At 38.8% G+C, this 15,147-nt stretch overlaps 1 protein-coding gene across 7 annotated transcripts in view; it reads left to right on the top strand.

The window, feature by feature from the left end:
- The window catches only part of CD200 (CD200 molecule), a 31,754-nt gene extending 21,523 nt beyond the window's left edge, over window positions 1–10,231 (top strand). For 5 of the 7 annotated variants that reach the window (XM_027774463.1, XM_006155128.3, XM_006155129.3 and 2 more), the window contains 2 exons: window positions 6,181–6,252; window positions 9,032–10,231. In XM_027774463.1, the coding sequence (XP_027630264.1) occupies window positions 6,181–6,227 (47 nt within the window). In that variant the 3' untranslated portion in view covers window positions 6,228–6,252; window positions 9,032–10,231. The remainder of the gene's footprint in view (window positions 1–6,180; window positions 6,253–9,031) is intronic. The other 2 variants (XM_027774461.1, XM_006155127.3) reach the window with 1 other exon arrangement.
- The last annotated feature ends 4,916 nt before the right edge of the window (window positions 10,232–15,147 follow it).

Below are 15,147 nucleotides of genomic sequence, written 5' to 3'. Positions count from 1 at the left end.
TATATATATATATATATAAAGAGAAAGAGAGAGTATTTAGGAAACAGGTCCAGAGGGGGAAATTGGTCTCCTTCCCTGAGGTCACACAGCTGCTCAACAAAAGATTAGGACTAGAGGTCTCCTGATCTCTGCTGGAATGTTAGTCCAGTCACTGCTGATGCCTTGGAGTCCTGACATGAAAGAGCTATTGTTATCAGTAGCATTTATTTTAATCTGTGCTTTCTGTTACTGTTTTTTAGATAGTCCAAGCAGAAACATTTGACAGTCAGGAAAATTAAAAGAAAAATCTGTAAAAATGTAAAACTGTGACTTCCAACATAGCTTTATTACGTAGGGAGAATATTTATTCATAAAAGAGAATCTGACCTGTTTGCTGTATTTCTCATGATAAAGTATTACATTAATTAAAAAAAAATCTTAGGTCTGTGGGCCAGCTGGTGGCTTGGTAGTTGGGGTAGTTGGATCCCCTGTGGCTAATTACATGGAGAAAAAAAAAAAGAAAAAAGAAAAAGAAGAAAGAAAATGCAAGCAAAATTCGTATTCATTTTTAAGAGTCCTCTTAGAAAAAGTGTCAGCTTTTCTATATGCTCGAGTTTTTCCTTATTTATGAAATAAATACCTGAACCTATGTTGAATCTTCTAAGCATTAGAATTACCATTTATCTATAATGTCTTCGTAATATAAGTTAGATTAATTCCTCTTGAAAGGAATATATAAAATCCTCTGATGTTTTTATAAGGCTTATCCAAAATAATAATAAAAATACCTAGAACATGAGAGATATTATCTATGAACTCTACTTTCAACAACTGAATTTTAACTGGTATTTTAATGGCCAGATTATTTGGTTCCATATACTTTCAGTTAGTAAAACCAGGTCTCCACTCTGGTGGAGGTTTAAGTGCTCAGGGCTAAGGAAATACAGATTCATTAACATGAAACCTTAAATTATACAAAAGTTGGGTGAAAGTGAAGAAAATCATAGACAAAATTGCTTCTTTTTAAACAAATTCTAATTGTGAATTTATGGTGCAGAATTTATGAATACTTCATACTTTTCTGCTTGTATTTTCTTTCTTTTTCTTTTTCTTTTTTTTTCTCCATGTAATTTTATCTTCCACCTTCCATTTTCCTTTACCCTCATTTTTGTTTTCTTTTTCTTTTTCTTTCTGTTATTTTCTGAAAACATAAAACTTTTGGATGAACAGGAAAACAGTGTCAGTCAAAAATCATCCAAGGGTTCTGAGCCTGGAGACTTGAAAATCCATGATGTGAACAGAAATAAAGAATGAGGAATGCAAGAGTGTATGTGTCTGTGTAGGTGCATGTGTATGTGTGTGTGAGTTCAGTTTGTAGAGGAATAAATAAAAAGAGAGAGATGAATTAGTTACTGAGAGCAAAAAAATCACCCTTAGATCTGCCTAGTGATCAGTAAGAAACTCTAAGTAAGGTATATCTGTTACATAAGGTCAGACCTGTTAAATACATGACGAAAAGAAAAAAGAGAGAGAGTCGATCATAATCGATCATAATCACTGTTTGTTACCCACAAAAGTGAAAGCAAATTTGCAGTTTCTGCACAGAGAGATAATGTCTAAGGATAGATGATGTTTCTACACAGACGTTAGACACCCTTTTACTATTGTGATTCTGTCTAATGCCAGAGAGCATGTTTTTTGTTGTTTCGTTTTGGAGAGGTTTTTGCTATAGGGTGTGTGAGCTCACCAGAAAGACAGAGACAGAGAGAGAGAAAGCGAGAAATCACTCCCCCAGGGGGGATGGCCACACCGCAATCCCTTCTCCTCCATTCTCCTCTCAGGATCTTAGGCACGCACGCACACGCACCTGGTGTGAATTTAAGCCACCGGGTCCTGGACTCAAACTGCGGTTGGCTACATGGGAGTTCAACGACATAGCCATTACGCTAACTGCTGGTCCCTGTTTGCTTGTTTGTTTAATCAACTTAAAGCTGCTCTTAGAGGGAGGGATGATAAATCACAGGCCCTTTCCCTGAACTGTTCCTGATGATCTCATCAAGTTACTACCCGAAAGACTACCACAGTAAGACTAAAAAAGCTTTTGAAGAATGAATCCCGTCCTTCATTACTGAAGTAGAAAATGAGAAAGAAATTTCCAAGGGAAATTTTCCACCATCTCATAATACTTCTTTCTGTTACACCCAGTGATGCATTAATTGTCCATGCCACAAATATGACAGTGAAGTGAAATTTGCAGTTGAGAATAATCTTATTTCTTACTAGTCAACCCACCAATGATTATATGCTTCTTAGAAACAATAAAAGAAACTTAACTTTGGGGACTTTAAGATATAACATCATAAATGCCTACTTCTTATAACTTTATTTTCGGTAGCTGTTTGGTTTATTTTGGTTGAGTTAAGGCCAGGTTGGAAAACAGTAGAAGTGAGAGGATCACGTGAATGTATATTCTAAGTGCACTTTTTCTTCAAACATTAGCTATTTCATGTAGAGGTGCATTTTTTTTTTTTTTACCCATATGGTCTGTGTATTTACCTTGCTTTCCTTCACTGCACAACCTAAACTTGTTCATTAACAATGGGCCCTTGTTAATGTAACAATGACAATGTCAGTAAAGTGTACTCCCTGAGGAAAAGTATGTCACTTTGTCCTAGTCTAAGCTTAGTACTATGCCAAACAACAAAAGTTTATAAAAGGCAGTTTATGATGGGAAAATTGTCATTAGTTGGAAGGACAGTACGAAGAATATTTGTTTACCCCAAAATAAGCATGTCGGTTCTGCTAAATTATTGTACTTATGCCTCTCAGACAAAGGCTGGATAAATGGTAATCCCCATCCCTGTCCCAATATCCTCATAGTTCCAAGGAAAAAAAAAATATGCTTTGTATGAGAAAAGCAATAGAGAAGTTTAATTCAATTACCTAGGTCAGCATTGCAGGGAGATATCTTGCATCCCAAGACTATTTTTCTGCAAAAAAAAATTGCATTTTTTGCATAGGTACAAATGCCACCCATCATACTGTAATGGATGGCATAATCTGGCCATAAAGTCTTTATCTAACTTGTAATTCCATAGCTTCAGTTTTGCCCAGCCATAAAGCCTAGACATTCTTGCTAAAGCTATTCTTTGCCCTTTTTTTTTTTAACACCTAAATCCACATAGGCTTTGGAGTTTAAGTCTATGTGTGTAGAATACCTTAGGAGGCAAGATATCTCAGCAGGTGAATGCCATTGCAGTCTTCAAACTGCACACTCATTCCCTTGGCCTTTTAGCCATGAGGCTGTTTTATGATTAGCCATCAGTGTTAGTGTCATCTGTTAGGCTAATACAGGAAAAACAAGAAGGATGAGAAGTCCCTTTACCTGAACAGTCCGCCAACATCTCTGTTACTTTAGCATTTTACCCAGTATCTATTGCCAGTTGTTTTGTTTGATGTTGTCCTGCCCTTCAGCAGTATAGTTACATCACTAAGCTTGGCCCTATTTAAATCCAAGCTTTTAGCCTGCAATACCAGGAGAAGACAACTTAAATGGGAAAATAGTGGGTCACTTTACCAAAGTACTCAACACAGCTTAATTGAAGGAGAATGTCATAAGTGTTGTATTAATATTCTATTACTTCCTTACCAAATTATCAGCAATTTGGTGGCTTAAGAACACATAAATTTATTATCCTACAGTTCTGGAGGTTAGAACTCCTGCAAGAGTCTTACTAGGCTAGAATCAAGGCATCTGCAGGGGTATGCTTCTTTCCAAAGGCTCTAGCAGAATTTTTTTTTTCCCCCAGCTTCTAGAGACTGCTCACATTCATTGCTTTTTGCCCCCTTTCATCGTCAGAGCCAGCAATGGCCAGTTGAGTCTCTTTCTCACATTGAATCTCTCTCCCACTCTCCTGACTTCATCATTCTTTTATAAGGACCCTTGAGATTACATTGGGCCCAGCTGTGTAATTCAAAATCATTTCCCCATTTTGGGATTCTTAATTTAATTACATAAGCAAAATCTCTTTTGCAGTGTAAGGTAACATATTCTCAGGTTTCTGGAATTAGAGTGGAGATACATTTAGAGGACCATTAGTATGTCTACCACAAATACAAAGAAAGGGTGAGAGAGAGTTGGGTAAAAGGACAGCTGCTAACTGATCTCTCAGTGCAGATGTTTCATAATTCCACAGCATCAGTTTTGCTCATAGGAACTCTGTGTCAGAATCTGACCCATTTCTTTAGCTTTCTCACCCATATCCCATCTCCTTCCAACCAGGCAAGACTTAATTTTACAGGGTTATATTAGGTTGTCAGGAGAGTCATGACCTATTTTTCTGTTTTTCTATGTACAAATGTGTCATGACTTTCCTGATGACCCAATAATTTGTCTCTCAGAATGACAATGCCAAAGCATTACTTCTGCTTTCTATTTTTCTGATCATCACTGGCTGAAATATTACAAAGCATAAGAATTTTTTCATTGGAATCATAGTTTTAATATATTCCTGCTTCTCTTTGCTATCGTTTCCTTAGAAAAGACAGCCTTTCTGACTTCCTCTAATATCTTAGTCATAGGCAAGTTCACTGGACTCCTTGGAGTTCAAAGTGGGAAAATTATATTATTATGCATAGTGATATTAGGCATAACCAAATGGTCTTTCCCCATTTACCGTAATTCATTAAAAGATAGATTTCCGAGTCCTATAATTTGCAGTCACAATATGATACCATCATAGATTTTTAGGAGCTCCCAGTATCATATCATATCATAGAAGCCTTTAAACCCCTACTTATAGACCTAAATGGTTCCAGTAGCTAATATGCATTGGAGCCATTCTTCCACTAATAGTTCTTTTGTTAAATGGAACTGAAAGAAAAAAAATATGTATGTATATATCTACAACTAAGCGTATTGGCTAACTGTAATATTATCAGGTAGAAAATTTATTAGACATAGTAGAAAAATTAAATTAATAAAAGTCTCAGGGAGTTCACTATAATTTACATGAATTAATTTAGTCTCTTATAACAATCATTTGTGAAAACATAGTTTCCTCTAAACAAATGAGACTTTGTAATACACATATTCAAGATAAATCTTACAAAAAACACATCTTCGATGTTAGATCCTACATTTCTTGAGAAATAAATGTGGAAGCTTCTCTGAATGGGAGACCATCACACGAGATCTTCTTACTCATTTGTAAGAAATAAACTAGATAGAGTTTTCATGATTGTTTCGTGCCCAAAGCATGGTGGGGTTTGTGCATTCTTTTATATGTGTACTAAAGGAGAAAGGACTAGCCTTGTATTTTGAAGTCCTTTAAATATTTCTCATTATATAACTTTGGGACTTATGTACACTAAGTTTTTTTTGTTTCATAAACTTATAATTTATATTTTATTCTTTATTTATTTTGGTTGACAAAAAGTATATGTATTTATGGTGTATGAGATGATATGTGGATATTTATTTACATTGAGGAACGTCTAAATCAAGCTATTTAATACAAACATTCCTCACAATCTTATTTTTTTGTGGTGATAATATTTAAAATCTACTCTCAGTAATTTTCAAGTGTTGTACAGCCATGCTGTGCAGTAGATCTCTTGAACTCGTCACTCCTGTCTAACTGCAATTGTTTTCATCTTAACCAAGGCTGCATAAAATAATTGAGAAATTGAATATAATATTGTATTCATACAATATTTCTGCCTTCCGAAATTGAACTTTTTAAAGTCTTTAATGATTGTAAATGATGTATAAAACTAATTGTTTTCTAGTTAAGTATTATTTTTATTGTAATTATGACCAATCACTCAGTGATTTTGATCAAGTTCTGTTCCTTAGCTAAGTGCCTTTGGGTAAGCCCTTAACCTTCCTGGGCCTCTTGTTCCTAGTTTGGTAAAATGGGGATAATCCATTGTAACTATTTCATACTAGTGTTGTGAAGATTTTTTGCAAACTTTTGTGATGTAAATATTCTCACCACAGAAAATTTCAACTGTAATGCCCCTTTAACCATGATTTTGCTTCTGTGGTTTCACCTTGAGTAGTTCTAATTAAAATATTTTGAGAGAGAAAGAGAACATTCACATAACTTCTATTACAGTATATTGTTCTGATTGCTTTATTACTACTTACTGTTGTTAATCTCTTACTGTGCCTAATTTATACATTAAACTTTATCATAGGTATGTATGTACGTACCAACAATTTAACCATCAGCATGAACCAATAAGACTCCCGCACACCAATGCAACATAGTGAGTTTCCAATAACGTTAGTTCCTGTATTACTAAATCTAAGATATCTTTTGATTTAATCAATGTGAACTTTGATGAACTGTATGAATGTTGAAGAAAGGATAATGTTAGAGATAATTGGAGGGAAAGACAATGGGTTTACAGCAGTTAGGCAGGCCTTGAGAAAAAGGTTCTGGAAGTGACCACATTAGAACACATGTACAGATGTCTTTGAAAGGGAGCGCAAGTCATGTTAGTGTGTTCTGGGAGCAGCTAAGAGTGAAAATTAATTGAATAGGAAGAAAGAAAATGCATGTACCAAAAGCCTTGGTGTACTGAAATGAACTTGTGATGCCTAACCTTGCTTTCTTGATGTCAGAAATCTTTCTGCTTTTTGAAGAAGTTAAACTGTTTCGGTTAATTTTTTTTCTTTGTGGGATGGTGAAAATATATCTTGATGTCAGTAATCTTTTTATTCTTTTTGAAGAAGTTAAACTGTTTCAGTTAATTTTTTTTTTTCTTTGTGGGAGGGTGAGAAGAACTCACTGAAGTTAGCACAAGTCAGGGTAGAGTGAGAAGTTACTGTAAGGATGTGTGTGAATGGATTTCTAAGAAACTGAGCTCCTAGGTCTCAGGGCAACTACCAGAAGGCGAAAGGTAGATACAAAGCTGCCCCAGGTTTCTCAGTAGCATTGACTTATGGATTTTTCATCTAGTCCCGCCTATCTTATCATGACTTGGCTGTTCTCTCCTCTTTCCACAAAATAATTTCTTCACCCTTTGTTATGTTTTAAACAGACCTCACAGTTTCTGTTCCCTCATAACACTGGTTCATAGATGACCCAGTCCCTCCCCCAAAAAAGAATATGCCTAGACCACACAAAAATTTGCATTGGAATTTCTAGGTGCAAATTAACCAATATGTTAGGTGGTTCTTAGACATTCTGGAGTTTGGAAGACACTTAAAAGGTTTTGTTTCAGCAAGGGCCATGAGTTAAACATGGTCTGTTGCTTTTTGCTTGAGGGGTGGTGGTGAGGAGCTAGAATATGGAGATATTTGATATAGAAACTTTAGAGAAAGAAAATTTTTTGAACTGGATGCAACATCAAGCAGTTATTTACAATCAGGTTTAAATTAAAAAAAAAAACAACTTAACAGCGCTCTCTAAAGAAAACCATGCTATATTAATTGGATTACTATTCTGGATTCTAGCCAGTAGTTAGGTTATATTTAAAAATTACAAATTCTAAAATTGCTAATTAATCATTCAAAATTAGTAGTCTTACCACTCAAGGAGAAGGTGTGGAGATTTCAGAAGTGAAAAATTAAGTGAGAATGTGCTTAGGGGGGGGGCGAAAGAAGAAAATAGAGAGCATTTTTAAGTATTTCAATGGATGTTCATAGAACAAAAGAAGTAGACTTTTTAGTAGTTTAGTGCACTTTATTCTTACAGCAATCTATGTGAAAGATAGCTATTTCCATCTTACTGATGATAAAACCAAGATCCACAAAAATTATGTTCGTTCACTCATTTATTTTGCAAATTTTTATTATTTCAGTTTTAATTGGCATTGTACTTAGTATTGGCTACATTGGTAGTGAACAAAATGGGACATTGCTGCCCAGTTAAGGTTTATAGGCCATGGGGCAGAGAAACAAGTTAATCAACAAGTGAGATCCCGCCTCTGAGGAAATGATATATTAACAGTATATAGCATACAATGAACATGAGTAACTCTCCATTTGGAATTCGTAGGGATGGCTTTTCTTAGACAATGATGTTTCATCAAAGACCTGAAGGGAGAGCATAACCCAGTCATGAAGGAGAAAATGGAAGAAGTAGCTTCTAGCAAAATTATTTAAAAAGTAACAGCTCTAAAGCAGAAAAGTAAATGTTATTTTAGAGCAGGGAGAGTATGGTGTGAGTATAGTTGCCAAATAAGAACTGTTCCTTACTAGTCTGAAGCCAAATAAGAACATAATTCAGAGTAAGTGTTTAGACACTCTGATAGCAATTTGGCCGAGGAATTTCATGTTCGTTGAATCTAATACCTGTAATTTAAAAATGAATTATGTTACACATGTCTCTTATTTCATTTAATTTTTCTAGTAACTTATTTCTATTATATTTTTAAATTTTTTAATTAAAAATTTAAAATATTTTAAAAATATTTGAAGCCACATTGTGGTAAAAAAAAAAAAAATGGTCCTTCCATGGGCTACAGATATCTAGTGTTGGAGAGGGCAATTAGGTCTAAAACATGCAGAACTTTTCAGGTTCTGGTAAAGAATTATTTAACATTGCACAGAGAATGAGAGGTGGGACCAAGATGAAATTCCATGTCTTTTAATTCAATGTCTACATGCCTTGTAGGAAGGCCCACATTTTTCCATGTGCCAGAAAGCAAATAGGCTTTTAAAACGGCCTCTATCTATTTGTGACCATTCCCAACCTGATGTCTAGCAAGTTAATATCCACAGGAAACAAAACTCAAGGTCTTATATATAAAATACACTTAGATAATTTGAAATTTCTGAGGCATGCTCTTTTACTTATGATCTAAAATGATTCTCCAAAGCACCTTTTCTGGACTTACCTAATCCAAAATTTTAAAGAGAGTTGTAGTCTCTTCACTCCGTATCGAATTGGGAATGTATGCTTTCTTATTTTTGCCAATGAAATATACACTATGACCTTTCTGTGTTTCTTAATACTTCTGGTATTTATCTTCGTAAAAATCTCTTTAGGATAGAAACATAAATGTCCAAAGTTAGTATCTTGGTCTCTCTTTTATCCAGAGCCCTAGAGGAGTCACATGGACCCATGAAAGTTATGCCCTGGTCTACTTGAATCTGACAGAAGAGGAAAGCAAGAGGATAAAAGGTCATTCTCCAAGGGATCTAAAAGTGCAAAAGAGATGGGACCCAAAGGCTTAAGGATTCCAGGACTTTCTACTGCCATCTAAGCTACGCAGTGTTTGTGTGAGTTCCAAGAGGAAGTCATTTTACCTCTCAGGTCTGTTGTAGGACTTGAGTTTGTACAGCAACACAGTGCTGTACTGTTGAAAGGTCACTGGACTTAGAATCAGGAGCACAGGCTTACTTGGGCTCCTATTGGTGTGTGTTAGTCACTTTACCTCAATGAGCTTCCATGTCCTCATCTAAAATATAAGGAAGTTGGATCAGATAATTTGCCATTCAGCTCTAAAAATTGATGTAATTCCAGAAAAAAAGAAAAAAAAAAAAAAAGAAGTAGTAAAAAAGAAAGAGGAGAATACAGAAAGGTCCAAAGAACTTTTCTGAGACTACCTTTTGCCTTTCTGTTGATAGTACATCCCTTCTTCCCTTGTTCTTAGGTCCATGAGTCTGTTTTCCCATCATTTGGTAATAGTCTACTACCTGCTTACTGTTTTGCTAATAGTTGGCCTTGCTAGAAGCCTGAGTTTCACTGCTGTTCTGTATGTGCTTCTATGAGGTTTACAACAACAGACGTAAAACCGAATTGTGGCATAACATTGACAACCTTAACTTATGTATTTAACTTATCTATTTTTATAGCAAGGTAAATATTGTTAGTCTTAGATAATAGCTACCACTTTTTAAAAAGCATGCTTTCCTTGTCCTCATGATATGACCCAGTCCTATTCCAGTTCGTTCCAAATACAGCCTAGTATAATGAATATATTATGAAAACAGACATTTAGGATATTTCCTGTATAGCAATCAGCAAGTTCATATCCTTTGTCTCTCTGGCTTCTTTTGCCATGAGTGAACTGCCTTCAGTAGCAGGGGAGACAAGTAAGAGCATACATTCCTCTTGTTTTAAAGGTATTGTTCTAACTAGTGGAACAATAGTGAATCTTAAATAACTATAAGACCGAATTAGTGTTTTGTTTTGTTTTGTTTTGTTTTTTCAGTATCTTTTGCTTGGTCTGTTGTTATCAGTGACTCAGTAGGTTGTTTTTATTGTTACATTGGATATTTATATACTTAGAAAACTTTTCATGTGTTATTTAATTCTGTATTACTTCTTATATTTGTATTAAAATATTGAACAATTAAAAGTGTCAAGCCTAAATATTTTGCTTGTGACATTCTCTTGGGAAATGCAGAAATGAATAATAATCCTTGTAATTTGTGTGTGTGTGTGTGTGTGTGTGTGTGTGTGTGTGTGAAGCCCTCCACTTCTCTGTCTTCTGCTCTCTAAAAGATGCAATTGACACATCTGATTAATCACAAACTTACAAATCAGGTGTCCCTTCAAGTTGGTGCCTTTGTTCTTTCGATATGATCCCATCACTTTTAGAATACTTCCCGTCTGTGTGCTCCATTGATTTTACTTTTACATACCAGCTTTTGCAAACTGATTGGCTCACACAGTTTTTAATTTAATAGGAATCGCCACGCTGCATTTTGCTCTGTTTCTGGTATCTCAGCTGAATTGGTGTTAGAGCAAATGGGACAATTAATGCAGCACGTCTCAAACACTTTGGTCTCAGAACCCGTTAATTAACTTAAAAACATTATTGAGAACCACAAGGGGCTTTTTTGTCAAGTAAATGATGTCTGTTAACACCATGTTTGAAATTGAAACTGATAAATTAAATACACATACACAGACACACACACACACATATATATATATATGTATATACACATACATACAGGGCCAGCCACATGACCTAGTGGTTAAGAGAGCTGTATTCCATATGACTGACTGCATGATTTGAATCCCAGTCCCATCAGCTTGAAAAACATGCCAGGAACATGTGTGTGCATACCTCAAAATTCAACAGAATGGAGGAAAGGAGAAAAAGGATTGTGACAACCATTTCCCATTGAGGGATGCTTTCTCCCTTTTCCTCTCTTTCTGGCAACTGCAATAACCTCTGTTAAATTAAAAAACAAAAATAAAAAAATACAATTGTGAACACTGTTATGGCAGAGAAACAGATGCCAAGGAACAAAAAGTGGCACTCAGGAAAGAAAGGAGAGCTCTTTATTACACCGGTGCCACAGGGAAGTTAATACTCTGAAAGTTGGACACAGTCTTTTACGGGTGAATTGGAGAGGGACAGTTTCAGCATACTTGGAGTGTCCTATCAGGAAAGGTGCTTATTGTCTGCTCTAGCATAGAGCAGGCAGAGAAGCAGGGAATTCATCTTGCTCAAGGCCTCTGGCCACTCAACCGTTCAGGGGAGGGGCAGCTTGCAGGGGAACAGAAAGCCTAGGCAGCTATCAGCCCTGGGTTGCTTCAAGGTTGCTCACAAGTTCTGGGTTGCTCCATAGTATTCCTCCCTCTTGAGCCTCCTCAACCATACTCGAGTAGGGTCAATTAACAGGAGGGCCTTAAGCATAGCTTCCCGGGGCAGACAAGCAGTTGATATTTGATGGCTTCAAGGCAGGAGGTTGTAAGGATATTATTGGGGGTGTCATCCATTGCTGTCCTCAAGCTTATGTTGCATGTAGATTGGTCAGCATCCAGAGTGACCAAAGCAGGGCTGTAGACACCTCAAGCTTCTGCCACACATACAGCAGCCAGTCTAGGAGTGGCTGTAGTCTCGATGTCAGGCCTTGGTCTTCTGGAAGGTCACCTTGGTTGGCTGCTCAAGGTGGCTTTTCACCCTCCAGGTCCTGGGTTCCTCTGATACTGCGGCTTGCTTCACTCACAAGTGGTGGATCCATGGGGCTAGCCCTGCAACCTTAACTGCAGGAGGGGTAACAAACACAACAACATATGGCCCCAACCAGATGGGCTGTATTGATGTTTTTCCCCAATTTTTTAACCCACATGAGATCCCTGGGTTCATGTTTGTGTACCCAGTTTCCAAGGGGAATGAGGGCTCTTTCTAAGGTGATTTGGGCTATTTTCTTTTCCAAGGCCACTAGATCCTGGGTCAGGACTGCCTCGCCCAGTTGACAGACATCAGTCATTCAGGTCTGGGTAACTAAAGGGGGTGGCTGGCCAAACAGAATCTCATAAGGAGTATAATCCTGTTTATGTGGAGTACATTGAACTTGGAGCAGGGCCAGTGGTAGGACATCCACCCACGGGTGCCCAGTGTCCTGACAGAACTACGCTAGGGTGGACTTGAGGGTATGGTTCATTCGTTCAACTCTCCCAGAACTCTGAGGTTGTTAAGCAGTGTGAAGTTTCCATTTTATGCCCAAGGAATTTGCCAGCCCCCTGTGTAACTTCTGCCACAAAAGCAGGGCCGTTGTCTGACCCAGTTATAAGGGAAGTCCAAACTGTGGTGTAACTTTTTTCAGAAGGGCTTAAGTAACTTCTCTGGCCTTTTCAGTTCACATAGGAAAGGCTTCTATCCAGCCTGAGTAAGTACAAACCAGGACTAGTAAGTACTTATAGCCCCAGCATGGAGAAGTTTGCCTCTGGCAACTCCAGTGGAGTTGTCCCGGTGGCTTGTATTCCAGTTGGCCAAGTTGGCCCTTGGGCAGGGTTATTTCTGGCACAGGTCTCACACCACATGCTTACAGTTGTGCACAATGACATTAGGCAACTCAAGAAACTGTATCAGCCCAGTAAGCTCTCCAGATTAGTTTTTCCCCAGTGAGTTAGCCCGTGATACTGTCTTACTAATGAATATCCCAAGGACTGGGGTATGTATATTCTTTTATTTGGCAGTCTCCATCATGTGTCTTCTTCCAGGGTTGCTCCCTTTGACTTTGCCCATCCATGCTTGTCAGAAGTATAAGGGTGGGAGGGCTTTTTGGAGGATTGTGAGTGGCAACATGTTAGTTACAGCAGTCAGGGCTCAAGTTGGCAGCAGCCTTGGCTGTCTGGTCTGCCACCTGGTTTCCCAGGGTGATGGGGTCTTCCCCTCTCTGGTGTCCCCTACAATGGATGATTGCTACTTCCTTTGGCTCCCAGACTGCTTCTAATAATTGGCAGATTTCCTCTTTGTTTTTAACTGTTTTCCCAAGAGGAGTCCTCTCTCTCAGTGTAAAGCTCCATGAGCATGCAGGATAGCAAATGCATATCGAGAGTCTGTGTAGTTGTTTACCCTGTTATTGGCCACCAGTATTAGGGCTCAAATTAATGTCCAGAGTTCAGGCCGCTGGGCTGACCATCTTTGGGGCAGTGCCCCAGCATGGAGCACTGTGTCTAGAGACATTTTGGCATAGCCTTCATATCGAATTCCATCCTTCATGTAGCTGCTTCTGTCAGTGAGAAAAGTGAGATTGGGGGCCATTAGTGGCATGTCTACAAGATCAAAATGTCCAGAAAAGACCTTATCAAGGGCCTCTTCACAATTGTGGTCAGGAGGCCCCAGCATGGCTGAGAGGAAGCAAGCAGGGTTGAAGGTCTGCAGAATCTGGAGTCTAATTTGGGGATTTCCAATCAATAAACCCTGGTAGTGGGCCATCCTAGCTGGCTAGCCATTTATATCCCCTGGTGTTCATCAGGGTGGTTACCAAATGAGGAACCCGGGCATTGATAATTTGGCCTAAGGTTAATTTGTCTGCCTCTTTAATCAATTCAACAGTGGCAGCCAGGGCTCATAGGCAAGGGGACCATCTGGATGCCACAAGGTCGAGTCTCTTAGACAGGTAGGCAATGGGTCTCTCCCAAGGTCCAATGGACTGAGTCAGAACTCCTAGTCTGTCAGACTTTTTATATACAAATAGATTGAATTCTTGGGTCATGTCTGGGAGCCCTAAAGCCAGGGCTTTCCCAAGACTAGATTTGAGATTGTGGAAAGCTTGCTCTTGGATGGGTTCATGGGGACCTCTTCTGGTCTCTGAGTAGTTCATACAGTGGTCTAGCCTTCTCAGCAAAGCCTGGAGTCTAAATTCTACAGAATCCTGCTGCTCCCGGGAACTCGTGCAGTTGTCTCCTGGTTGTGGACTGAGACAGCCCACACACCACCGGTTTGTGTTTGTGCCCCAGAGCACAGTGTCCTTTAGTCAGAATGAATCTTAGGAACTGCACCTGAGGACGGCAGAGTTGGGCTTTTTTCCTTGACACTTTGTACCAGGCCTGAGACAGAAGCTGGAGCAGCTCCTGAGTTCCCTTCCAGCAGTTTTTTTGAGTTGCCCCAGCAAGCAGAAGGTTGTCAACACATTGGAGCAGAGTACACCCAGTTTCCTGACCTGGAAAATTCTGTAAGTTGGTAGTAAGTGCTTCCCTGGGGGCAAATATTCACCATTCTTCTTCTTGGAATATTGTTATAGCTGGGATTTTGGCAGGGCTGACAGTCAATACAGCCGAGCCTGATGGGTCAAAGCTCATTTATGCTCTGAATTTAGTCAATAGGTCTCTTTTCAGCAATGAGACTGGGCATGTAGGCAGGTACAGGGACTCATGGATAAACAGGTGACTCCCATCTGGCAGCTTCTCACCTGTAAAAAGGGCTGAGTTTTGGTGCTTCCAGTGCTTCCACCCCATGATGGTGGCTTTTCAGCCTGACAGGGGACCAGGGGCTGGGTGACAATGGAGTGTTAAGTTCTAATATCTACCATGAATGTCATTGACTGGCCCCCTACTTTTACATTGACCAGGGCCTCCCAGAGGACTGGGATTATAGAGCCTAGTCAGTCCTATTCTGATTCCATTATGGCCAGTAGGTCTCTTGGAGGTTCTGGGTGGAAGGTTTTGCAGGACCTCAGTGGATGTTTGGTCATTCTCCCTTGGTTTGTCTTCTGCTTGGGGCATTCACCTTTCCAGTGTCCATCCTATTTGCAGTATGTGCATTGGGTTGATCTGAGTCTGGTGTGGCCAGATTTTGGCCCCCCTCTGAGATTGGGTGGGGCATCCAGTTGTCTAATGGCAGTAGCCAGCAGGGCTGCCTTTTGTTTCATCCATCTATCTGCCTCCTTTTTCTCCTCTCAATCTCAGTTCATGAAGACTTGATTAGCAGTCTCCAGGAGCTGGGTGGCATTCATCCCAGCAAAGC

The sequence above is a fragment of the Tupaia chinensis genome, unplaced genomic scaffold (genome assembly GCF_000334495.1).
Source record: "Tupaia chinensis unplaced genomic scaffold, TupChi_1.0 Scaffold000437_1, whole genome shotgun sequence".
Classification (NCBI taxonomy): Eukaryota; Metazoa; Chordata; class Mammalia; order Scandentia; family Tupaiidae; genus Tupaia; species Tupaia belangeri.
Note: the sequence above shows the minus strand (reverse complement) of the source record. Positions and strands in the feature narration are given on the sequence as shown.